Source organism: Solea solea, chromosome 15 (genome assembly GCF_958295425.1).
Source record: "Solea solea chromosome 15, fSolSol10.1, whole genome shotgun sequence".
Classification (NCBI taxonomy): domain Eukaryota; kingdom Metazoa; phylum Chordata; class Actinopteri; order Pleuronectiformes; family Soleidae; genus Solea; species Solea solea.
The window spans coordinates 23,149,476-23,177,009 of NC_081148.1; the positions used below are offsets into that span (position 1 = coordinate 23,149,476).

At 38.7% G+C, this 27,534-nt stretch overlaps 1 protein-coding gene across 1 annotated transcript; it reads left to right on the forward strand.

Moving 5' to 3' along the window:
• The first annotated feature begins 174 nt into the window (after window positions 1–174).
• Window positions 175–26,939, forward strand: sgms1a (sphingomyelin synthase 1a). The gene is made up of 6 exons (XM_058652020.1): window positions 175–332; window positions 16,994–17,831; window positions 17,920–18,037; window positions 20,127–20,280; window positions 21,922–22,088; window positions 24,391–26,939. The coding sequence occupies exons 2-6, from the start codon at window positions 17,221–17,223 to the stop codon at window positions 24,565–24,567; spliced, it is 1,227 nt and encodes a 408-aa protein (XP_058508003.1). The 5' UTR covers window positions 175–332; window positions 16,994–17,220; the 3' UTR covers window positions 24,568–26,939.
• Window positions 26,940–27,534: the final 595 nt, after the last annotated feature.

Here is a 27,534-nt window from a genome sequence, read left to right on the forward strand (position 1 = left end):
TTTTAACATACAGACACATACAGTGAAATGATGTGTGTGCACATAAGTGAACGGATTGTTTTGTGAAATGAGGCGTTTGTTTTCCAAACGCTCTCGTTTATGTGGCGCTCTCGTCTATGTGGACGGACATTTTTTGGCGGCCCGTGAAGGCAGCACGAGTGACGGTATGAAGTCACTTCACCGCCGCTTCACTCTCCAGGCAAACCGCCTACTTACTTAACAGTGAACGCAACGTGTGGTCGGTTGCCACAGTCAGACTAGAGCACTCCGTGCCTCGTTACGGTGATTCCAAACGGGAGAGGACAAGTCCTTCCACATTTCTACAACAAAAGGTAAATTAAATTTAACACACAATCTCCCTCGTTACGTGATTTAGAAACCAGCGCGCGTGTACGTCCCGCCGAACCATCTATGTATGTATGTGTGTTTTGGTTAAGTCGTGGTAACTATGAGTTAACACTAACTCTTGAGATTATCCTTTAAACTGTAAGAACGTAATGTTGAGCTACTGTGTGACGCATACATGGAACGTTGGTTTAAATGACGCTGCTTTTATTTGGCCTTGTGTTGCAAACATAAACGAAAAAGAAACATCTTCCGTTATGTGATGGGCGGAGAAGCTACACCTCCGTGTGGCGCCGTGCTAACGTCGACCTCAGTGTGGTTAACAGCTGGTTAAAACATTTTTTTTGTTAGTACAACATGTTGCTGCGTTATTGTGAACCACGGTGAGTCATTGAGTGACTAACCGTTACCTCAGAACCTCACGAGCCACGGTGTTGTAGCTAGCGAGCGAGGCTAGCTAGCCTCATGTTCGAGGATCCCAGCTGGCCTGTCTATTTTTAAGATTTCAGACTTTTAAGCTCTTAATCTACGTCGTCATCAAACAGCGGCTGTCGGGTCGGGGGTCCTGGCTATTCGCGAAAGTGTTGTTTTCAGTGCCTTAATCCGCCTCTGTGGAACGGTTATGTTGGTCTTACACAGGTGTGTGCTGAGGAACGTGACAGTGGAAGCATAAACATTATTCCTTCGCAAATATTTAACTCGGGAGCAGAGCGTCCCAAACTTCACAGGATTTGAGGGCTTTCGGAATTCGGGAGTGTAACATTCATGTTAAATTTATGTTAAAAGTATGATTTTAGTCAGACTAAGACAATAATTCTGTTTTCTTAATGTCATGTAAACATGTTGGTCCAACTGAAATCGAGCTGATCATAGTCGGACTAACACATCTGGATAATCCGATTCATTCTGATTACGCCTGCATATATATGCTGGAGTTGGACTTGGTGTTTCCTTCCTGTTCTTTGATCGGAAGTAAAATGAGACAACATGTAGATGGTGGTGGTGTCTTTCTTCGGACAACATGGCAACTACAAGAGCAACACTCTAATTTGTACCATGATTAACATGTACAGCAGATACAGAACCACAGCATGGTCCATCTCATGTACCCTTTTAGTTTTTCTGTGACTCAAAGATCAACAGTAAACTGATTCAATATGCACTATCTTATAGAGAGATACAGTACTGCTGCCACGGAGTCATACGTACACGGCCAATAAATCTATTTTCTCCCAGGTCCAATCGACTTTTTTGTTTGTCTTTGCCTATAACCTTTTTCCCACCAAGTTTCATGAAATTAGTTGAGAAAAACCCTAAAACCGATGATCTTTGATCATTAAAATAGTTCACGATTCATTTAATGCTATTCGATTAATAATTGATTAATTGTTGCAGCCCCCCAATTATACTAAATAATCCAACTGAGGATAGAAATGTAAAAATAAACAAACAAACAAGAGAGAGGTTAGAGGTTAAATTCCTCACATGGAGCTCTTGTTTTCTCAGTTTATGAGTTTCTGCAAAAGTTAAGTGTGTCCAAAAAAACTACTAGAGTGAGTCTATGAAATCCCCTTGACCATGCTGAACAATACATCACGATATATATGGGCATTTTGGATATCGGCAAGTCATCATGTGTCCCTACATTTGATGCATATTTAAAAATGAAAAAAGAACTACAGTCAGTAATTTCAGGAGGAAAATGTGTAAATAAAGTTTTTCTTCCCAAGGCTCATTGCTTGAGTGCCATCACATGGTTGTTTACAGCACATGAATTCCCTGGCCTTTTGTTGCTCTAAAGGCATAACATAAATATTCCATTATCAGAATTTAGACTTTATTGGTAGTAAGTCAGCTATGTCCGAGTCTGGATCGGGGCCGCAGGCCACCCTTTTAGTGACCTCTGCATTAAGGCCACAGTAAACGATGGCCAGATGAGCCAGCTAGAAATACACAGTGTGGTATTTGTGTGTAGGGAATGGTGAGAAAGCAGATTTTCACAGATGTAAACAGTGTGAATGCACTCTGTGTGAAGGCTGCAAAATGTTAGTAAGTCAATGGGATGCATTGTTGTCACTGCATCCGGCCCCTTTTGTAGAGAAACATCTTTTGCCAATGCAAAGCATGTCAGACTATCAACACGCAAACTGGTGGTTTTGACAAGCAAGACACAGTAGAGGTTCTTGTCTTTTGATGGAAACAGTGATTTATTTATTTATTTCTATGACACAGCTGTGATTCAGCCCTGAAAAACTGCCAAATTTATCTAATCCTGGATTATCAACTTCTTCAGTTCTGGAATAAGTGCTCTTTTGCTCTTGTTGTGTTTAGATTGCTGGAGACACCTTTTTTGAAGTAATAATTACAAGGTTTTCTCTATTTAACTGAAAAAAAAAATAGTCCACACAGAATCACACAGTTCTGCTTGTTTACTCTCAGCTGCAGTTTACTTCAGCCTCTTCCATGCTACAATTAGCTGGGATATTTAAACCCATTCACTCCACCGACAGTGGCTGGTCCGACCCCGTAAAAGTTTTCTCACCTGTGCGTGAAGTGTGACGCTGCAAACAAAGCGAGCAGGGGAAGGAAAAGGACACCACACACACCCACCACCGCCATAGGTCTCTGTGATACTGTTATGGTGGTGTACCATTTTGCATCTTCTACTTTTTTTTCAGAAATGTTCATAAAACCTCACTTTATGTGTGTTAATTAAAACATTTGTTAACTAAAAGCCTGGGTAAGAGGCTCCATTTGGTTAAAAAAAAGAAGAAAAAGTAATGATTACTACAAACATTAATGCTATCAGCTATGCTAGTGTCTAGAGGATAAATGTGTGTACAAAGGCAAAATTAGCACGTTCACCTGGCTCTTACATTCCCACTGATGCCAACAATTGTTGCACATTGGGACTAGGTGTATTTTTAATGAATGCACTGCTCTCCTGTGTATGAATAATCAATCTGTCTGAGTTTCAGATATTAAATTACACAGCTAACTGATATTAGTATCCATCCGAGTCATGTTCACTCATCTGTAGTAAAAAGTACTGTCGATCCTTGGCTAAAGGAGACTTCTCTGTCTAAACACATACCAAGTGTTGCTGCATGCATGCATGCTTGTGGTGTTGGTGAAGCAAAAATACTCACAAATCCCTTAAATACCTGGCTTATCACTTGAGTTGAGTAATACACTCTCACAATTGTTTCCTCACCATCGTCGGTAGCTATGTTTACATGGACAAAAGTAATCTGAGTAAAAGCCTGATTGGGAAATAGAAATATCTCATATAAACAGTCCAGTGCCAGTCCCCAAACTCACAATACGCGATACATGGTCTGTGATACCGATAATATCACCATACAGCGATTCTGTGATAATCAATATATTGCAAGACAATCATACAGCAATGCATCACAATATCTGTCTAACTGGATAAAGCAAAACGTCGGTGAAAAGTTAAAAGTGCAGGATTTCTATATTTATTTACAACATGGAGAACAATTGAACGTGGCTGGGGCATCTCTAACATAGCATTAACCCACTGTAAACTCCCTCTTCTTTGGCCAGGTAACTTCCGCCCAAGTTTCCCTCAATTATTTGAGACAAGACGCCTGTGAGTGAAACTGGCAGGGACTGTTGTACTTCAAAGCACCTTAAATTATTCATTAAAATATCGGTATTTGCCGTGGCACATTGATTATTGTATTGCACGAGGAAGGTACAACGCTCATTATTGACAGTGCAGTAGACAGTAGTCACGATGTTATTGACAGTGGTAAAACACAATCTACACCTGTGTCAATGGCAAGACTGGGTATTATAGGCACCATAAAAGCAGACTTTATGGCAGAACAATTTTTCTTTGTTCCTTATAAAGTGGTAACCTTTTGACTCTTTGTCTCTATCACAAACATGTTACCCTTTTTATTTCATGATCTTCACCACAGAGATGATCTGTCACGTCACTGCTAATGCAAACCTAATCTTTCTGTAGTAAATGTCAATGTTTGTTTGCCAGATAAAAGCTCAAGATCTCAATGTACTTTACCTTAATCTTGTTACCTAAAACAAAAAATACCGTACTTACTTTAAACTCCCTCCGATGCATCATGGAAAATATTGTTTGATTGCCAGTACGTTCTAAACTGACGTATATTAAACTCGTGAAAGGCTTTTTTTGGCTCGATTTGAAAAGAGTGTGTGTGTGCACATGCGCTCCTTTCCGGTGTATTTGAGCCTCTGTACTCAAACCACAGGTGTTGTTCTGCCGTATGGCACACTGTAAATGCTGGTGCCAGCCGACAGCCATTGATCAATTTGATTTCCATTAACGTTTTGCCTCCAGAGAAACAACATGTAATACGGACGTAATCTTATTTCTGCCATAATTAGAAACACATGAAGATTTACTGCCACTCACGTGACGTCCCAGTTTCCTGTGGCCTACAACTGCTTTTTGGAAATCTAGGCTAATGGCACTGTGATGGAACCAATTCTCTGTATGTCAGATAAAGAAATGCAATGTTAACAATCACAAAGCACAGGTAATTGTTTTAGTAGCCTTTTGTAGGACCGGGTGTTGTACTTCAATACTTCCGTGGAACGAATTGGGTGTCAACTTCCTCTGTATCACCTAATGTTGAAAATGTGTTTTCATACCATATGAAATTTCAGGCCATGAGAACCCTCTATGGCATGACTTTTTATTTTTTTGGCAAAAAAATATTTCACCCCATCTTTTGAATTTTGGAATTTTGCCCTTTCAAAAATTAAAGGGACAGTGTGAGGTCCTTTTATGTGGTTTGCCATAGAGGGTTAATCTAAACTATTCGATTACTAAATAAATCGTCAACTATTTTGGTTTGGTAAACATATCAAATTCTTTCATGATTTTCTGACATTTACACACCAAATGAGATTAATGGAGAAGAATATAACCAACAGATTAATTGATTATGAAGTATAAGTTGCAGCCCTGGTCCTCAAGGTCCAGATATCGCTAATGATACTATATCGAAAATTTGTAATCTGTACCCAGTAGGGCTGCAATAATGAATTGATTACTTGAAGTTATCTGATTTTTCAGCTTCTTTTATGTGAATATTTTCCAGTATCTTTGCTCCATATAGTAATAAAACCCAATACAACTGAATAATCTTGGTTTGTGGACAAAACAAGACATTTGAGAGCATCATCTTTTAGGGGTTTGTGAAACACCGGTCAACATTTGTCAATGTTGTCTGACAGTTTAATGGACCAAAATGGGTCTGAGGTTGTTTTATCTACATTCAGCTGTTGGACATTGGAACATAAATCCCAGGTGAGGTGAACGTGCTAATGTCGCCTTTGGTCTCTTCCAGAGAAGTGCCATTTCCAGCACAGCACTATGATATGCGTTCATCCTCTGGCCTCCAGCAAATTTATGGAGAAAAAGACTGATTTGAAAAATTGAGAAATTTACGGATTAAATGGGACTGTATCAAAGTCCAGATACATGCCGTAATCGATGCCCATGCCCGGTCTTGTGTCAACTCACCAACCCCACAGAATTAACGTGAGCTGCAGTTTGACTTGAGATAATGTGCATATGTGAGGTTTTATATTAACCTAGTAGCTGCAGGTAACAGGACAAACGTAGTGGGGAAAGGTTGTGGGGGGAGGGAGTGCTGGTGCTGGTAAGGAATTTTAAGTGGTACAGGCTGATCCTTGGAGAGTCGGCTCCTTGTCAGTTGTGTACTATTGTGTAGCCTGCTTACCTGAGCCGAGTAAAATCCCCTGTCCTGACACGTCTCCTGTTACTGTGACACCCCTTACCCCCACCTGCATTCCAGTGTGTTAATCAAGTTTATCAGGTGTCTTGTTTTACACACATTTCATATAAGTTGGTAGTTTCAAATTAAAGAGACCATTAAGAGAGACCATATTAAACCAGACACCATCTTCCCCTGCCCTATTTAAAAAGAAAAAAAGAAGATCTTTTTTAATTTTTAGCCTGATTTTGGTTTGTTTTAAGTGAAAACTTTAACATGATACCACAGTGAGGATTGAGTGTGCGACCTTGGTTAACAACAAGCCAGTCTGAAGCTATTTAAAGGAAATCATGCATTCATAAATCTAGAGCAGTACCTGTTCAATTTTGTGTTTCTTTTGTTTTTTTTTGCAAATGGTTTCTGCAAGGGAGAGTCTTTGACTTTAATTTTAGTAGTAACTTGTAGAGGGGAGTATCTTTGTTGAAAGTTGTAGTTACAGTATTCTGTTTATAGTAGGGCTGCAGCTAACAAATATGTTTATCATCCAATATGTATCATTTATTTTTTCTGATTTTTTTGAATAGTTGTTTTATTCTAAATTGAAGAAAACTGTGTGACCTAACCTTGAACGTGTGAGGTCATAAAATGTGTAATTTTATCCATAGACCTAACTTAGAGGGGATAGGGGGGGAAAAAAACAAAACAAAGCTTCAAAAATGTTGCCATTAAATCAGTAGCAACTGGACTTTTAGATTTGTCCAAAAGGCATCTTCAGGTCTATATGATCAAAGTAGTTGGCAGTTCATTTATTAATACATACAAAATTATTAGTATATTAAATATTGTGTAATTCTTTCAGGACCCATCAACCTAGACATATTATGATCGTTCCCTATGTCAAGGTGCATGTTTATTATATATCACCTTTACATTTGACTGTTTTTGCTGTTGTACATTTCACCATTGCAGGGTTAACAAAGGGCAATCCAGTCTTCAATGACTCTGAGAATGTTGCTTTGTATATATAAGTGTTTAATATGTAATTTTTAATGGCCATTTACACTGCACACGCTTGTTATCAGGGAAAACTAGCAATGACCAACTGAATATGGCTCTAGCCTGTCCGTGTGGTTCAGGCTTGGTTTGGACCTGAATGTTTCTTCAGTTCAGAAACGGAGGCATTGTTAAGTTAACTAAATAATTGTTTACAGTTGTATGATAGCACCTGAAGTAACAGCAGTTTCCGCAACTTGTGTATTAAGAACAGAGTGGTTACCTGAGTGCGATTCTAACAAATATTTGTTTGTGCCTCGTTCAGCTGAAGTCCACACATGTTGTGTTTTCTGTCCTCTGGGGCCCCTTACATTTTCCTCTGTGACTCATAAAGCCACAGGTGATTTTCTTATGAGCAGATGGCACCTTGGAGTGCAGTGGTTGTTTTGCCATTCAGCTCTGCTCCCCAGAGCCAACTGTAACTTATTACAGTCTGCTCCACGTCCACATGTGGCCACACGCTGCTTTTTTTCCTCTTAATTATCAGAGGGACTGAACATGTTTAATTGTTCTGTGAAATTGTTCTGTTAAGTGCTGAGTGATTTAGGGAAAAATTGCAATTTGAATTTTATTTTAAAACCAATATTGCCAAAATAGTTCCACACCACTGCTGATGTAGTGTTTCTGTTTGACACTCGGGTTTCCATAGTGCCGGGTTCAGTTGAGCCTGAAGCCATTGATACAACAGGTAACCTCCTCCATCCTCTGCTCTCACTTACAGTGTAAGTGTAATCGAGAAAATCTCTTCGTCATATCACAATATTATTGTAAATGCAATCAATTGTTCAGCCCTAGTTCTGTATAATGAAACACATTTTGAACAAAGATTTATTATCTTCTTCTAAACTCACTTTTTCTTGTTGGCCTTCAGGTTGAGCTGGACTCCTGAGTTTTGTTTTTTCTTGTGTTGTGTGTGTGTGTGTCTGTGTATATAGCAACTGGTGCAATGTAATATAGTATTCCTGTTGTTTGCTGCTGTTATGCATGGTGTTGTTTTATTTTTTTGCTAATCTTTTGATGTGGTTCCGTACAGCAGTTCGGTCAACAACCTCAGTTGCTTTAAACTAACTAACTTTATAAATCAAATGTTAGTTTGAGTTGAGTCTTGATATTCTTGACTTTATCATATCGTTGGATTTAACTAAATTAAAGTAAATGATTGATTCATCAGTTTGAGTATTTTTATCTAATGATTCCAAGAAGTTCTCTAGTGATTCTCTAGTTTTTCTTTTGATCATCACATCATAATTTTAAGCATTTCTGACATTTTATGGACCAAACAACCCATCTATTAATCGAGAAAATCCTCAACACAATTATCAGTGATGAAAATAATCATTAGTTGCAGCTTTACTCTAAATTAATAATAATACAATAACATAAGAACGGATCAACACAGCAGTTTTATATCTAGTAAACATTTCATCATTTAAATATAGAAATTACATTACAAAATGTAAGTGAGTCATTTTGACGTAATTATTATTTCACTGACATTTTGTAGGTCAAGTCCTGCACAATTTGCAGTATTTTCATTGTCAGCATTATCAAACCTGATCCATGGAGCTTCTCCAACTCTAAGTGACTGGTTATGAGATATTTAAATGTCTGTGGTGTCATCATTAAGGTCAGTGCTGTCTTCATTATCTCTCCTGGCAGTTTTTAACAAGAGTTTATTAAGACTCACCTGAGGCCAAGTGTAAGTAGTAAATAGTTGTCAAGTCATTAGGGAAGAGATGCAAGAGGAAAAAAAGGGCGATGTGGTGTCATCGCCCTGCAGTCGTTCCTCCACCTATGATGTTAAAAACCAAAGTCTCCAGAACGTCAACACAAGTCCTGTTGCCTTCAGTTCTGTTTTTGTTTTACTGTTACCCTGCAGCTGTCGTCTTATTTATTAAACACATTCAGAAGTGCTTTGTTGTAGGCGGAGGAGGTGTGTAATGCAAATTTTGAGGCTTTTTGTTTTGCTTATATTCTGTTGCTCATGTGTGGTTGAAAGCCGACCCTCCTCGTGGTGAGTCAGTGGCTGAAGTCTCAAAACTATATTCATGGTTAATAGGTGGGTGAACCTTCAATCTTTAAAACATGTAAACGTGTAACGTGTAAATGTTATGTTTCATGTTGGGCTAAAACTCGATTAATAGTTTTTTTTAATGTGAATATTTTCTGGTTTCTTTGCTCCATATAACAAAGAAATTATCACATCTGAGTAATTCTGGTCTGTGAACAAAACAAGACATTTAAGATCATAATTTTGAGGTTTAGGCAACACTGTTCAACATTTTTTTTTTTAGACCTAACTGATTAAGTAACAGATTAACTGATTCTAAAAACATAGTTTGAATAGGTTGAATTGTTCATCTTTTGGTAATTGATTGAATAAAGTGTTTTTGAGGTTTTGCTTTCATTTTAAAGTTCTCTGATTTCTCATTCCTGTTTTTACAAAGAAACCAGAAAATGTATGCTTTGCTTTAGGAAGCACTGATGGACATTTTATTTTATTGCCACAAATGTTATCTTTACAAAGATTAAACATCATGCTAGATTTGAGGTGTCCAGTGTAGAAGAACTGGAGACATCTAATGGTGAGGACTCCTCTGCTCAACCCCTCCCTTTCTCAAGTGTGTCAGGGGACTACGGTGGCCTTTGTGTACCAGAAATTCCCTTATGTTTGTTTGTGTTGTAAGCATCAACATCAAAACATGAACTACAGGCGTTGCTTAGTTCTTACTTTCACGGTGGACCAAGATGGCAGCATCTGTAAAGCAGGGCGCTAAAGTCACCCAAAACTTATTCTTAGGCTGAACAGTATTTCTCTTAAAATTATAACACACTTAGGCAAAAATCCTTTGGGTAGGATCTTTTAAGCTTGTTGCTTATTAACTCGTTCAAACTGAAGTGCTGAACTGTATGAAATCAACAATGAGAACATACAGGGTTAATTTTTAACCACGATACGTGTCAGAGTAACCAGGCTCAACACTTGTGTAAATATTGGTCCCATATTGTATACCTGTGTGGTGTTTGTATTCCAGGCATTTAAAAGGATGCAGTTGTTGGACAGAACTGTAACTGGATTCTGTAGTATGGAAATAAAAAAGGGTGTCCCCCGCCCTGAGGGGACACAATTTGAGGGTAGGACAAACAAGGCCATGGACGTGGTTTTTATTTTGCGTAACTGACATTGTTTGCAGTATGTGTAACCTCATGCCTGTTGAAGGGAAAATGGGCCACTTATTGTTCATATAAAATGTATCACTTGTGGATTGTAATAGTGATATTCCACAGAGACAGTATTGGCGAAACCCTATACAGGGCTGCTCTTTCGAATAAGATCTTTTCTTTTTTACAGCAGTCGTTGTTGTGAATTGAGTAATGGCAAAATTTCTGACTTTTGCAATCTAATGAGTTAAATGTTTTACTTAAAGTGAAATTATTTAGTTTTTCATTACCCCAGATTGAGTCTTAAGCAGGGTCAGCTCTAAGGAGGCTTCTATTTTGGACCAGCATGTTTTTTTGGTAGCCTACAATGGACAAACGAGACATTTTTTGGTGTTTTAATTTGCTGTATCCATAAAATATCACAATATGTCTAAAAAATGTTCATCTGTGTTTCACCCAGAGCCTAAAAATGATGGTGTTCGTGAATGTCTTTTTGTCTACAAACCAAAATTAATTGATTTATCGAAGTAGTTGCAGATCCATCAATTTATCATTGCAGCCCTAATAGATTTTACACAATGTACCTTGCAGGGATTTTTACACTGGGGTGGAGTCAACCCCAATTTGTGGTTGTTTTTTTTTTGGTCAGAGAATGTTGTCAGCAATTAAAAAATTAAATCGTGGTCCAATGACTTTTAATTGTATTTTTAACTAACTTTTTTTGACAGAGCCCCACAAACAACTGTGAAAAACAAATGTGCAGCAACAGATTAGCAGAGTGATGAAATACAGTGAGTAGTTACTGCTTCCTTCTTCAGCAGCTGTAACAAGGATAATGAAAAGGGGTAACAACTGAAAGAGAGTCGTGGCAGCTTAATAAAAACACCAATTATCCTCTCAATTCTGTCAATTCTGTCTGAGGATGGAATTTATAAATGTGTGACTGTGACTAAGAAGTTCATATCACATAGGCCTTTTTTGAAAGTACAAATGTTTTAGGTGTCTATAGACGAAACGAGCAGAGTTGCTTAGCAATCTCATGAAAGTACACTGGGCCTATTTGCTCTAGTTAATGTGGAAACGGTTTCCGACATTGTCTCGTGCCGTGTCTCATTGGTTATTGTGATACTCAATCTCAGCGGATTTTTCCTCTTCTCCCAAAGCCGCTGTGAATGAGTCATTTGGTCCTACTTTTAGCCAACTAAAAATGGACTACGGATGGTTGTGTTTATGTTGTGTCGCGTTGACATATTGTCACTCCTGGTTGGGATCTCGCATGCACTGCCCAACCCGTCCTGCCGTCCCCTTCCCCTGGCCCCACTAACCTTTTTGTGGACGAGAGGAAGAGGGATAGGAGCAGTTGCTTTTATATTTTCTTTATTTTGAGTATGATACACTCCCATTCTAACTTTTTTCCAGTCAGCACAGCGAGTTAAGCAGTGATGCTTACAGTGCGTTTGTCTTTTTTTAGCACTGTAGTGGCATTTTTGCACATGCAGCAGGGCGACACCTGCAAAGCAGAGACATTAATATTCTCTACGTCGCACAATGTTTTAAGTTTCATTGATCGCTAGAGATTCATTCAGGCCATGCTATTGTATTTCTAGCTGTTTATTAACCATAAATAATTCAGTTGAGAATGGAAGAAGTGAGCTATTAAGTTCTTCAGGGCTGCAACTAATGATTATTTTGATAATCGATTAATCTGTCTTTTATTTTTTCGATTCATTGATTATTAATCGGATAAACAGAACTCACTCTCTCACTCTCACTCTCTCAACGAAAGGGGAATGCAATTAATATATATTTTCTTCATAACAGAAACTTAAGCAATACCTGCTCAATGAAAGATTTGCATTTAACTGTCTCTGAATAATTGCACCATTATACACCGTTGTTCAGCTAATTAGTCAAATGTATCTACCTTTTTGGGCAAGTTTGTATCTGTTTTGATTGACAAACGCACAATTTCAGACCAATTTGAAAACAAACTTAATGGACAGAAATACCCTCTGTTCTCTCCAGTTTTGTTGATGAATAAGTGATAAATTAACTTATTATGAACTTGAATCAATTACTTGTTGCAGCCCTAAAGTTCTTAGTTATCAGGTTTTCTATTGCTATTAATCTTTTTACAAAAGTAAAATCACTCGAGAGCCCATGGTGATGTCTTCTTTTGCATTTGAGAAGCAGATACCTAAGATTAGTTTTGCTTTTTCTCATTATTTTTTCCTTGATAAGCTATTACATTCGTATCAAATTCAATAATTAGCTCATTGTTTCAACTGTAAATATTAATAATCGGCTTCCCATGGTTGAAAATGTCTAGACCATGATGACGTGTCCCATAAATGGAAGAGAATAATAAGCTTGTGATTAACAGTTAGCTTTTTTTTTTATTATTGTGTGGTCCAATGACTAAGAGTCTGTTAATATTACGAAAGAGTGGGCGGTTGCCATGTTGGGAATCGAAATGTTTCTACCTGTTTAGACTAGCCTTGCTGGAAGACGGCGTGGAATCCTAGCTGTAATAGGTATGGTGAGAAGTGATATTGTCAAGATTGTGTTCATAATTAAGAATTTCCTTGTCCCACTATCATCACAAAATCCTCAAAGTGACACTCCCTCCCTCCCAAACCCCAATGCTCTCTTCTTCTACTGAACAAAACAGAATCTAGTGAGAGTGTGTTTGTGCTGGGCAAACTTAAGCTAAGTAAATATTGATTTAAGAAAATTATAACAACTGCTCTTAATGATATTTGTGCATGAAAACCAGTTGGCTAAGTTGCTCAGAGATGTTGATTAGATGTTTATTCATTTGTAGAGACACATGATTTATCGCCTCATTATTTGTGAGCTTTGATTATAGCATATTTTGTGTGTGAAGGTATTTCACATTTTCAGGATAAATTTGTGAGTGACTAATGGGGTTAAATTTGCCTCAAACCAGCACCTTTTCTAGTCGTTTTACCTTAGTTGTTATTTACTCTAATATGCTCACGGAAAACAATAGGGTGAACTCATTTCATTGTGTTTTTAGAGTTTAAAGCTTTTCACATTTTTTACCACAATATTGTGAAACAGTTATTTTAAGGGATAGTATACTATAAAAAGTATTATGTTAATTTCTTTACCAAAGGGACCTCTGCAATTGGGTGCAGGGAAAAACTGGTATCAGCCCGATATATCGGATATTGGCAAAAAGTCAAATATTATGACCTGCCATTTTCTTCTTCATCATCATCATCTCATGCCCAATCAATTTTCTACATTTTAGTTATAATGTACATTTATGTTTAAGACTGCTGCTCCACACTACCCCGGGCTTTTGAACCCTTTAAATCAGAGACCCCATTCTATTTTGAAAACTCTGTATTTTAGTTTGGATGAGACACAGTAACTTACGCACACATCTGGAATGGTAAATATCCAGGATACAGCTAGAGCTGTAATGATTATTTGGTTAATTAAATGGTTAGTAACTTCAATTAATCAGTTTTAGTAAAGTTCTCTGATTTTTCAGCTTCTTAAATATGAATATTTTCTGGTTTCTTTGCTCCAGTTGACAAAATTGCTTTATTTTTCGGCATTATTTTGTTGGCCGTGTTACCTGCAACTAAGCAGCAGACCCCAGAATATAAACTCTGCTTCCTGTTTACCCAGACATACTCATGCACAGTATATGTGAACTGTTTTAACACTGACTCTGCGTCAGTCTATTTTTGGTCTGAAAAAAACCTCCCCATTTCCCTTTACATCTAACACATATGCAACTACATGAATTGGAACCAGGCTCACAGTGAGTAAACACAGGACAATAGAGTTCCCTGCTCTGTAAATACACACGTCTGAGCTGAGAATTAAAGCTTGTAACAATCCAATCTCCCCTTGTGTTCTGTTAGTGTTGTCATATTTACAAAAGATCTAAAGGGAAAGTAAAGGCTTTTCAGCCCTTTGTTTAGAGGAGGTGGAGGAGCTTCAGTGTCTTATCTTTGTTTTATATGTTCACCACACCACAAGGCTGACGCATTTCCATTCTTTTATTCTGCGTTTTGTAGTTCTCTTCCCTGAAATAATATTGTCCTGGAGTTACATTTAATCAGACTTGCTTGTGTTTTTTTCTTTTTGCTTGTGTTTTTTTTCTATCTTTTATCTCCTGCTCCGTGGTCATAGGGCGTAGGTTAACCTCACCATGCAAAGATTTGATTGAGAGAAATGGCACTTTACAACAACCTCAGTATCTGTGTGGTCCTGCAAGGTCAAGTTACATTCATTAAAATGTGACCCCGATACTGCTTTTTTCTTTTTTGACCAGAACAGATTTAATTGGTATTTATTTTCTGGTCAAATGACTCTCAAAATGAAAATGCACGGTGGTTTTTAATCAGCCTTGGCTCAAATTTCCAATACTGTCATGTGCATTTATCTGCCGGCCATGAGGGTAGCCATACTTTTTACAACTTTGGATGGCACTCAACATTTACATAAAAAGGATTGAAGGAGGGACTAATGTAGGGCTGCAACTAATTCATTATCTGTTGATTATTTTCTCCATTAATTGAATACTTGTTTGGTGAATAAAAATGTTGATCAGTGTTTATCAAACCTGGGAATGATGTCGTGTTTTGTCCACAAACCAAAATTATTAATTTGTTTATATTTCTTTGTTAGATTTAGCAAAGACACCTGAAAATATTCTCATTTAAAAAAAAAAAAAAAAAAAAAAAATATATATATATTGAAAAAACACTCAAACCAATGAATCAGTTCTCATGGTTTATCAGGTTTATCATAATGTCAGTATGAAGAGACTCTACTTGAATTTACATGGTTGGCAACCAAGACCACACTTTTGTCATTTCACTACCAAATGGACATGCACACATTGATGAGACTTTTGCATGAATCACAAAACATGGTTAATTTTGTAAATTAGTAGCACCTCCCCTTTCTGAGTCTGATACCTGGTCATATCTGAGTTTTCGGGATTAGGGTCTTTTTGAGATGAATTTGTCGCCAGGCACCCAGTAAACCGATTCACTGACTAAAGGTCCTTGGCACACAGCCGACTCGGTGACAGCTGAACTTTGATCGGCCTCAGTTGCACGCAGATTGATTTGAGTGCTCTTTGTTTCCGTTTCTAGCTATCTCCGCTTCCTTTGCTCACGTCATGCGACACTAAGGCACCCAGCTGAGTTGTCACATAGCAGGTGACGAGGCCCCATGCTGGGTTGTAGAGCCTTGTGCTATCCATGTGCTTATTTTTACACATTTGGTGTCTGCTTGTTACATTAAAACTTGGGTTGTGAGGTCAGAATGTTCTCCAGACCACAGCAGCAGTGAATAATAAATCTGACGCCAGGTGTTTTCGATGACCCATTTAATAGCCCTTGTTTTCCGTTCACCCCTGTTTTAATGGCTTAAATGTGCGAAGCCCTCTGAGCAGTTTTGAGGTGAGACGAGCCACTGATGTACAGCTTGTTGTTCTGCCTGCCAGTGCATTTAGCTGCTGTTGGCCGGAGCTGAGCTGGCTGTGCTGGGGCCTGCCCGCTGGCTGACTGCCCTCTGAGGGGTGGGGTGGCCTCACTGCTCAGCACTGACCTTCACTCTGATTTATGAGTTCCTCCTTTCACTCTTGTTTCCCTGCTCTCCTCCTCCTTCGCTCTGGTCCAAGCAGTAGATGAGAAATCTCTTCCAGCTGCACTGCACCCCCCCCCCCCCAAACATAAGTTGGTCCATTCTGTGTCCGGTGCCGACATCGCTGTGTATAAACAAAGCATGATGTGCAGCAGATGTGCGTTTTCATGTCCTTGTTGTTGCAAAGCATGGGCTGTTGCCAGAAACCGAGATAAGAAACATTATGGAGAAGCCAATTTACATGGTAGTATTATTCTACCATCAATTGGCCAGTTAATCAATAGATGATTGATTACATTTTCTTTGAACATGAACGTTGAAAATGTAATACTGGAGTGCAAACAACATACTCTACATTCAAACTCTTGTCAAATGAGTTCACACAGTGCTGTTTAATTTGCTCCATTCGACTCTCACTGTGTTTAGATCTTGTGTCGCCCGGTGACATTTAAAATAAACTACATCGTTTATATTTAAAAACCCTCTTTCTTTTCCCAGTGGTATTGCAATAATAACAATAAAAAAAGGATCTGTATACCAGTTGCTTTTTCTGTTTTTGTTCTAAATCAGGTGATGCCATTAGTATCGAGTCCTGTATAGAAGTAACGCTGCAAACACTCCCCCACGTCTCTGTTGGGATTAGGTTTAATATGAAAGTCCACACGGGATTGTTACTGCTGATGTATGAAAGGGCTTCTCTCCAGCGAGGATCTAACGGGGAAACCTTTTGATCGATTGAGTCCTTTTCCTATTATTGTTGTAAAAGTTTTAGAGTGATGTCAGTTATTGATTCAATGTTATGGTCCGTGGGATGCTGTGCAAGATCTTTCAGTAATTTTAGTAGTTTAGAGTTACACATCCATGCTGTTTTCTAAGTACGCACAGTTTTCCTGGAGTGTCCTATCATTTCATCCACGGCTACACCCACTTAGAGTTTGGTAGTCATCTCTACCATTATGAATCATATATTTCTTTGGGTGGAGAATGTGGAAGTGCTTAGCCACCACTGATGATTCATAGAGTTTTTCTTCTTCTTTTAACAGGGGGGTGCAGTGTGCGGGTGGAGAAGCAGACGAGGTGAAGAAACCACTGGCCTACTTTTCCCTACAGCATTTCAAGAGGAGGCTGTGGTCCCTCTGGGTGCAAGAAACACCATGTGCCAAAACTGTAAAGGAGTTCCCACCGCCTCGTAAGACTTCCAGTCCTCTTGTGAACCTTCCTCTCTAGTCTGAGGACCCCCGTTAATCCCCCACGTTGCCGACTGGCAAAGATGAAGAAGGTGGAGCAATGGTCAGCGGAGGATGTCTCTGACTGGCTGAGCAAAGAGGGGATGCCTGAGTACCAGGATGCCCTCCATCAGACAGACGGTCCTGCTCTGCTCAGGCTCACAGAGGCGGATTTCCGGAATCCTCCCCTCTCGCTGCTGTCATGTGACGGCGGGCAGCAGATTACGGAGCGGGTGAAGACGCTACAGATTGAGAACCACATGGTCGCTCACAAAAACGGTCACACAAACGGACATGTTGTCGGACTACCTAACGGTACGAGCAAACCCCTGAATGGCACAATGGGGAGGAAGGACCTGAGGATGGAGATGGTGCACATCCACATCCCTACAGCGGAACCGTCGCGCTCCTCTTTTCCTACGGAGTGGAGGAAGACGGGCGCGGCTTTTTGCTACGCCGTGGTGTGCTTTGTGACTACCACGATTGTCATTTCCGTGGTCCATGAGAGAGTTCCTTCAAAAGAGCACACCCCGCCGTTGCCTGACAAGTTCTTTGACCTGTTTAACAGAGTAGAGTGGGCCTTCTCCATCTGTGAGATCAACGGCGTGCTGCTGGTCGGACTGTGGCTCGTACAGTGGATTCTGCTCAAGCACAGGTACAGGACAGATCTCCAGTCATTGAACAGATCGAGTTGAAATATGAATTCAAACTAAACGAAAATGTTTCTTATTTTTTTTGTACAGGTCAATTATAGGCAGGCGGTTCTTTTTCATTGTGGGCACACTCTACCTGTACCGGTGTATTACAATGTACATCACCACTCTGCCTGTTCCAGGGATGCACTTCAAATGCTCTCCAAAGGTATAATACTTGCTCACTTTTATTTCTCTCGGCACTATAAAAAGGATTTCTTATTTTACTGCAGCACACTAAAACAAAGTGGGGCTTTGAGTGCTTGATTCACTGTGGTTCCTCTTTGATAGCACTGCAAATAAAGCCACTATTTGTAAATTTCTTTCTTAATAAAGGGGGGAAAAAAGGTAATGTGGATGCAGTCCAAACATCATTTAAATACAGATGCTGATGTGTTGGCTGCCCGAACCGAAATGTTAACAAATGGGAACACCCTTTTCATAACCTTCCTCTTGTAAATTTATATATAACTTTTTTTGTTGTTTTTAAACTGATTATATTGTTAGGCCTGAGGAACTTGAGGACTAAGGTAATGGAAAGTTGTTACTGTGAAAAACTCATGACTGAGGACTGATAATAGGGGCTGAGGACAATAACCATGCTCTACATAGTAACCTGTGCACACTTACAGCATGGCAACATGTCAACAGTTAAAATTGAAACAGTACTTTGTGTACGAGACAAATACGAGACATTAACGGTAAAAGTAGAAGAGTTCCCTGACCTCAAGTTCTGTCTACCAATAGAACGCACTGTTATACTTGCCTTGAAACCCCCTTATGTCTTCCTGTTCAAGGGTGTTGCACCCCTTATCAAATGTAAACAACAACAAAGGCTGTTAAAGGTTCAGTGTCTAAGAATTGCGGATATCCAATAGTGGGACTGCAGATTGTAACAAATGGCTGGCTGTTTTGAGCTGCTGGTGAAACACGATGGCGGTCTTTGTAACTCAAGTTCCGTGCGTAAACCAAATGATTTAGTTTTTATTTTAAAGTGATGATACACACAAGATGCTTTTTCATATTAGAATTTGTCATTTTTGCACACACTAATTAATGATAGTGGGTTTGACCTCTGCCTAGTGTCATGCTCATGACTTCCATTATAGTGGACTTACTTCCAGTGAAGGCAGTCTCTGACCTATCAGACGTCACATTTTAGTATCGGCTCAGCAAGCTTGGAACCTCGCCAGAGCAGGTACCAAAAAAAAAGCACCAGGTGCTATCCTTAATGGAAGAGGAAAAAAAACAACAACATTCGAGCTGAGTAGTGCTAGAACTGTATAATGGAAAAGCTGCATTATACAAACATCCTTACAGATCGTATATTACATTTCTGCCAATTAACCATCCTGTTGCACACTGGACCTTTTTAAGTAGTCGTAGTAAAAAAAGAAAGAGACAACTGAGCGACGATTTAAAGTTAAAGCTGAATAATGCTTCTGTATAATCCATGTTACTAGGAACACGGTGTTCTCAGTGAGATAACAGCTCACTTGGCACAAAGGAACTGCGTAACCAAAACAGTGAGTGAATAGGCAAATTCTAACACTACAATACTCACTTTGAGGAACTAACCAGCATCAAAAGGAAAATGGCAGAAAGGGGATAAAAGCAAAACTCCTCAAGTGCTGGGAGCAGCCACTATAACGACACAGTCCTTACACATTTTCAAATGAAGACAATTTTAAATACTGTTTTTCCTGTTTTGATCTGCACATTGTCCTGCTTTTTGTATTTTAACGCATATATTTTTTTGCGGCTATGTTAGTGGAATATAATACTCTCCATTGTTGGTGATTCGATTACCGAAACAGCAGTACAATACTCGTTACTGCCACAGGCTGCTGATACTCTGAAAGGAGCCATTCAACGATTCTCCTTCACTGATTTACTCTAATGTGTTAGGTGGAGGCTCAAGATACTCATGACCTCTGGGGCTTAACCTGGTACGAGGACACCAAGCGACACTTGGCAGATCAAGTTCTCAGAGCTTGTTGTTTAAATTGTCAAAAACACTCAAGGCAATAAATTGGGCAGCATTTTCAGTATTAAATAAAATATAATCATTGAAATTAGCTGTCACATCACTGGTGGTTCCACTCTCAAGGGAAAACTTGGCTGTTCTCACTTGTCCCAAGAAGAAATGGACATTTACTTTTTTATATTTTTCTGAATTATTTCCCATTATTCTTGTCAGATATTGTTCTGTGAGTGTGTTAAAGATGTTGTAATCTAATGCCGTCGTTTTCTTGCAGCTTCTCGGGAACTGGGAGGCACAGATGAGGCGAGTGTTGAAGATGATCGCGGGCGGGGGCCTGACCATCACCGGCGCCCACGACATGTGTGGAGATTATCTGTACAGTGGTCACACTGTCATGTTAACACTAACATACCTCTTCATCAAGGAGTGTAAGTGTCACCGTTGATTCTTTGTCGTTTCAGTGTAGTTTTGTTTAAAATGGATGCACTACCATGTATACTGTATATCCACTTCATTTATCAAATGCACCTGATATTTTATGAGATTAGTGGATGATGCCCATTTTTATCTCAGTAATATGACTATATACATGTAGATTAATAAACTGTAACTTTGATTCTTGAAATGGACAATGTGATGAATTGGCTGAAGTTAATATAAGTATACAACACCAAACAACTGAATGGAATCAAATGGCCTTTTAGCTACTTTGTTTTACATGCTGTGACACAAGAGGGTACAGTCTGTCTGATAATTTACACATTTTAATGTACATGATGCAAATTCTAGACTGAGAACAGTGACTCAAGTTGCCACTGGCTAATTTGTATCTTATACAGACAGAGAGCTACATGGAAACAAGGCGCAACAATGTGTACAAAGGTTTTATCTCTGATGCTATTTATTCAACTCTACCTTAATTATTACTGATATACAACTGATAATTGTGAGTTTATAATTCTGTACATTGACACGTCAGTGTACAGCTATTATGGACAAAAGTGTTTGGCCACACCTGTTAAGTATTGAATTCAGGTGTTTCATTCAGGCATTCTAGGCCCCTTAAGGGCAATCTTAACGCTTCAGCATACAAAGACATTTTGGACAATTTGTGGTGAGTTTGTTGTGGAAGAATGTATAACACTGCAAAAGTCCATTAGTTGTGTTTTAGTAATGCTATCATGATCGCACAGTGTAAATATTTCTCAGTCACCTTATTGGTACACATCCAGTAGATAAGGGACACGTGTATACAGTTGTAAAATAACAACATTTTCAGAAAACAGGTTAAAATGTCCAGTATTAAAAGATAGATAAATACCTGCTGAGTTAAGCTCATTGACCAGCTTTCACACAGAATTTGACAGACATAAAATAAGAACAAAACAATACCTTTTTTTTTTGCACACTACTGTAATGTTACTTCCTTTTAATGAAGTTCCGTTTTTGGTCGCATTTTTCTGTGAACTGTAGAACTCTCACAAAGTAGGTGTGTAGGTTTATGTCCCGTGACACCATTGGTGGCTTTCTGGACAGAACATGAGTGGCTTTAGTGGAGTTTTGCACACACACATAAAAACATAAGTGCTTTCTCTAGTTTTAAGATTCATTACTGTATAGCAACATATTGTCATATTCATAACTTATCATCTCTCTGACAAGTATTGTTGCGACACAAAAAGTCACAATTTTAACTTTTCTCCTGTGAGTACTAGTGCATTATTGCTCTGTTGCTCAACCGCATGTACTGTGTCTTTTTTTTTAAGTGCATATGTGCGTTATCCGAGTTCCTTGTTTTACACACCCATATGTGGGTTCAAGACAAAGTACAAGGGTCAGTTTGGATGTTTTGAGCTGCTTGTGGTTGAGATGATAGCATTTCTATTAACAGGCGTTGTTTGAGTAACTACATTTGTTTTTCTAATCATTTCCACAAGGTTTGTGCAGGGAAACCTGATTGATACAGCAGTGACATCTAGTGGGGGAAAAGTGGAAAGACTGGTTAAATGATAAAGTTAAATGTGATACAGTTGGTTTGATTTGCTTGGTGTTTATGTTTCTATTTGCAGATTCTCCAAAGAGGTTCTGGTATTACCACTGGTTTTGCTGGACCTTAAGTGCTGTGGGGATTGTGTGCATCCTTCTGGCCCATGACCACTATACTGTGGATGTGGTGGTGGCATATTTTATCACTACACGCCTCTTCTGGTGGTACCACACCATGGCCAACCAGCAGGTAAGTGCAACTTGCTATACACAAGTGGTGGTATTTGGATTTTGGGAATGAGTAAATAGACGCACATATATGTGTTATGTGCATAGTGTATGATATACCGTAAATTTCGGCCTATTGAGCGCACCTGACTACAAGCCGCACCAGCTAAATTTTAAAAGAAAAAACATTTTGTACATATATAGGTTGCACTTGAATATAAGCCGCAGGTTTTCATGTTGTAACCAGTAGCGGCGCCAGGATTCAATCTCTTATCAAAGGAGTTTGTTAATGAATGCATCAACTTTGTGAATGGCGAGTGATTGCGCGTGACTAGCACTGAATGATGCGTGGGCCACGGACAAAAGTTCGCCCCATCTGTAGCGCCGCGTATGGTTGTCACATGAGATATTTACATAGAAAGACGCTACACTGAAGATTTTCGTTATTGTTTTTGTTAAGACAACGTAATTTAAACACGGGGTGAACATGCCTGCATGTTTACCAGCACGACAGTAACACGCCTGGTTAGAAAAGAAAACACTTTAGCCTACCATCTTCTTCTTGCGGACGAAAGCCACTGAAGTCTTCATCTTCAGTGCATAATCTTTCCCCTTGTCTGTCTCATTTTTGCGTTTACTGCTAGAGAGTGCCCCCCGGTGGCCGTTAGCCAGTAAAAATCTATAAATTAGCCACACTGTTGTAAAGGCCGCAGGGTTCAAAGCGTGGGAAAAAAGTAGCGGCTTATAGGCCGAAATTTACGGTAATAATGTATCAATAAAAGGAATCAAAAGAGAGGGAAAACAACACTTTTTTGGAACTACAACTACTGTAGTAAACTCCCTATTTATTTATCTATTAATGTTAATTGTGATCCTTAGAGGTGGTGGTTAGATGGAGCACAAATAGCCGTAAAGCCAGATTTATACTCTTATAATCACACTTATATGTGTTGAGCAACAGAAATTGAGTGAAAGAAAATGTCACTTGTCATTTTGTGTGTACTGGTATTTACTGTAGTGTACTCAATGTACTTGTAGGACATTTTGTGGCATAAACACTGACCTTGTCAGGACCACAACCTGGTTCTAATTAGGCAGAACCTAATTTAGGTCATGGTTAGGGTTAAGGTTATGTTTAGGCTGTCTGAGTGAATAGAAGTCAATGTCTGTCGATTACACCCTCATATTTTGTCTGGCAAAGTGATCGAAAGTCATTTTCTGAATATGGACGTTTTATCTTCAACTGTCAGTTTCTCTCTGTTGCTTTTTTGTTACTGCAAATTACTGCAACACAAAAGAAAGAAGACGAGCTGACCGTGGTGGGAGAGTTTCTTGCCCTGTGCTGAGTCATGGGCCCTAGGGGACCAATTACAGTTGATTATAATAAGACATTTTTATTTATAAGCACCTTTTAAGACACTCAGGGACACTTCACAGAATAAGTAAGACAGTTGTTGAGGTCTGTGTCACCTTGAGGTCCGACTACATGTCTAGAACGGTGGATGTCTCTGGCTCTGTACCATGACTTGGAATTTTAGTAATTTTAGACCCATATGATGAATTAAGTTGGATTAAATCTTCACATTATTTAAATAAAGATGTTTGATGTTGGTATTTTACCTATACATTATTTTAATGGATCCTGTCATGTGTGGTTTAAGGAAATACAGTGTGAAATAAAAGTATTATTCATTTTAACAGCTTTAAACAAATATTCACTCCTAAAACAAATACTAGCTTTAACAAAGTAACATGAATGAAGTTTATATTTAAGCATACAGTTATACAGTAGGAGTATAAACAACACCAGGCAACTATAAATAGCCTCTGAGCTACTTTTGTTTATATGCCAACTTCCTTTTGAAATCACTGGACGGATAAAAATGTAAAATCCGATTCGATCCAAAAAATCCTATATATCACATACTTCCCTATGCACAGACTGTAAAAACTGAGTTTAGCCATGTTGTGGAGCTGTTTATTTCTGCTTTATGGGAGAAGGATATTTATATCAACAGTTGGAGAATTATGTCTTAACAGTGTCATAGTGGTTGTTGGTGGTTACAGCGACTTCCTGTTTTCTTCAGTTAGACATTGCTAGATCTGTATCGCTGTCTCGCAATATGTTGATTATCAAAAAATAAAGGTATCGTGATGTTATTGTTACCGTATCGGGAGGTACCCTATTATTGATTCATCCTAGTCCTATAAACACACATGTACGCACCGATACACACATGAATTTTCACCAGTATAAAAAAGTTTCCTACAAATATTTGGTTCAATATTTATTGTATGATTGTATCTCTGTATTTTTGTTTCAGTCGCTGAAGGAGACGTCGCAGGGTAACCCCTTCTCGCGGGTGTGGTGGTATAGGCCGTTCCAGTACTTTGAGGAGAACGTCAGCGGCATCGTCCCGCGCAACTATCAGCTGCCATTTTCGTGGCGAGGCTTGAACTGGAGCCGCGGCGTAAAGTACAGCAGACTGGACCTTCAGTGACTCGCGACTTGGGACTGCGACATCCATAAGTGCTGTTTTTTGTTTTGTTTTTTTTTTTAAAAAAAGAAAACCCACAGAGAAGATGGCACTGTTCTTTTGTAGCGCTGTCCTTTCACCTCTAGTAACAGACACATCCACGTCCAAAAGGGTAAATGGGTAGCACTGTGACCCACCTAGTATTTTTTGTTTTGTTTGTCCTTTTTTGTGTATGTACAGAATTCTTTTTTCTTTTCTCGTCATCATTTTCTCTTTTTGTAGTATTTGTCAGAGAAGTAAATTATATTTGTTTTGTGTCTTTTCCTCTTTGTGGGCACAGTTTCTGCTTCTGTAGCAGATCTATGAAGCATTTCATCAGACTACATGTTTTGACTGTAAGGACTCAAAAACCTTTTCTTCCTCAGCACTAGGCATGGGACGATATGAACATTTCATATACCTTACATTTAGGTACAAACTATTACTATTATTATTGTTGTTCTTTCTTTGCGTCACAAATGGGGGTTACATACTTCCAAAATAACATGGTCATAAAATGACTGCAAAGGTTCTACTCAATCACAAGGACTCTATGTCGTCGTCACACCAAGTGTTTTCAAGTTTTGCAGTTTTGCCCGTTTGCGATTTATCCCTAAAATGATAATTAATCGCAGTCGGCTAATTGCGATTAAGTGACGCATGACAAACTCATATATCGTCCCATCCCTACTCAGCACAAAACCATACTTTCTTCATGTTCTTAAAACATTTTTTTAGCGCTAGTCATGTCAACGTCCATCGCTTCTTTGATAACCAAAAATGCCATAATGCTATTTTTTTGAATAGCAAAATTACTTTTTGTAAAACGGTTTCTTGCTATAAACAAAGTCAACGGTGCAAAAAAAAACAAACAAAAAACAAACTAGAAGATAACTTTTCTAAGTATGTCAAACTTTATTTTTCAAACGCAAAAATGATGTCCGATGAAAAAAGATTTTTTAGATTTTTACCTTTTCAAGATTGATATCTGAGAGCATAAGAATCTAATGTGGTGTAACCCGATTCCAGTGCCTTTATTAGCTTGATTGTAAAACAGTTCAAGTAACTATTATGTGTCTTGTTTCTTGTTGTCGTGGGTGTGAACACGCCACGGAAACCAGTTTGTACTTAGTTAACAGTCTAATTCCCATGAATGTAAAAAAAACAAAAAAAACAACCAACAACTACGCCAGCCTTAGCAGAAGATTGGTCTTCCCAAAATGAAGTGCAGTGAGTGAAATGTACCGTTATTTATTGATGCTTAATGATGTCAGTTTGTGCTTAGTTGAATACTGCTGTTCAAATAGATGAAAAAAATTGACTGTTAATTAATTTTTATGTCCGTAAAATTTCATTTTAACCACCAGACACGTTTAAACCCTGGTCATTGACACCTCCCAGTTTTTTGTTTTTTTTTAACCTGCTCAAATGTCACTGCCTGTTTGGAAATGTATGTATTGGATGTGTATGTATTTGGAAAATACCTCCAAGGTGCAAGTTATTCTGGACCTGAGCTTGAAATGTGTATTGTTGTTGCTTAGGAGATGAGGAGTCCTGATTTGTTCCCCACATTAGACCCCAGTTTGGATCAGAATTGGCCCCCAATAGTGGGGAGGGGGGGTTAAAAATGGCGAAAAACAGAAGCTTCAGACAAAGTTTCTGTGCGGAAAATCTGTTATATCTTGCACTAAATGAAGCCACTACCTTTTTTAAAGACGGCGTACAAATCCTCTCCAGTGTGATACCAAACGTTCAACATGGAACTTGAATGTGGGGAACAAAGTGAAGAAGCATGAAAGCACAGAGCTGGTGATTTATACTTTTTTTTTTTTACTTTGGCCGTTTCGTGCAAAAGCGTTTTCGAAAAAGTGCGTCTCTATTGATTACCTTTAAAATCACGTCCTTGTTTACTTTTTACTTTGCTTTTCGTTGTGTAACTGTGAATGAACTGTAAAGAATAAGTATTACGTAAGTTCATGGGGAAAAAATACATTTAACTCATTGTTTTTACTTTTAATTTCAAATTAAACTGATAAGCTTTTTTGAAAAAATGAGATTTACTCCCCCTACTATGTGTTTTAATGGTGCGTTCCAATAACATCGGTAGTCGGGACTGCTGCGTTCTTGTTGAGAAATACTAGTCAACAAAGCTAATGGAAATCTGACCTGTGGGAGCAATGGGGAACTTGGAAATTCCAACTGGAGCGCACTATAACTTTGTAAAGACTGGTATGTGTGCGGAACGTGATGATAAACTGATCATTGTATGTAAATTCGGCATCACCTGAGTCAACAACCCATCTGAAATTCACATATCTGTGCAAACGTAGGGGGAAAAGTTTAAAAAAAAAAAACAACCTGTCAAGATTTCAAAAATACACAGCCCTGAAGCACATCAGTCCATGGCCATAGATCTATTTTGAATGACAATGATGTTACCATGCTTTGCTGTGGGGGGGTGGAATGTCTATCGTGTGGAGAATCACGACACCAAAGAACCTGAAAAGTGGCGTGTGGAAGAATTTCATGTTTTTTACCAAATCTGTGGACATGCCTGTTAGCTGTTAGCAGTATAGGAGGCAGCAGAACGAGTAACTAATATCTTTAATTAAAGGAATAATAACTTGTTGCGCTATATTCATTCGGCTTTTTTGGAAAAAAAACCCCCAAAATGTTAGTTTCTCTACAAATGTCCAAATTATGTGGTAAGGGTTGTTTTTGGAGGCCATTTTGGTGTTGGTTGGTTAAAAGAGTGTAATTGTGTCAGTGTAATTTGTTTTACAGAGTAAACAACTCAAGACTTTCGTTAAAACTTCCCCCAAGACCAAGAGCAAAGGAATTGAGCTTGTAACCAGAGGATCGTTGGTTCAAATCCTGCAGATAAGTGCGAGCCACTGTTCCCTGTGCTGGGCTTGTATGTGGTCACCACTGGTGATGGGTTTAACGCACAAA

Bases quoted from the DNA above. Each gene is read 5' to 3' on its own strand.
- sgms1a (XM_058652020.1), top strand. From the start codon at position 17,221: ATGAAGAAGGTGGAGCAATGGTCAGCGGAGGATGTCTCTGACTGGCTG. The intron at 18,038-20,126 runs GTATAATACTTG...GTTTTCTTGCAG, and splicing joins ACTTCAAATGCTCTCCAAAG to CTTCTCGGGAACTGGGAGGC. The intron at 22,089-24,390 runs GTAAGTGCAACT...TTTTTGTTTCAG, and splicing joins ACACCATGGCCAACCAGCAG to TCGCTGAAGGAGACGTCGCA.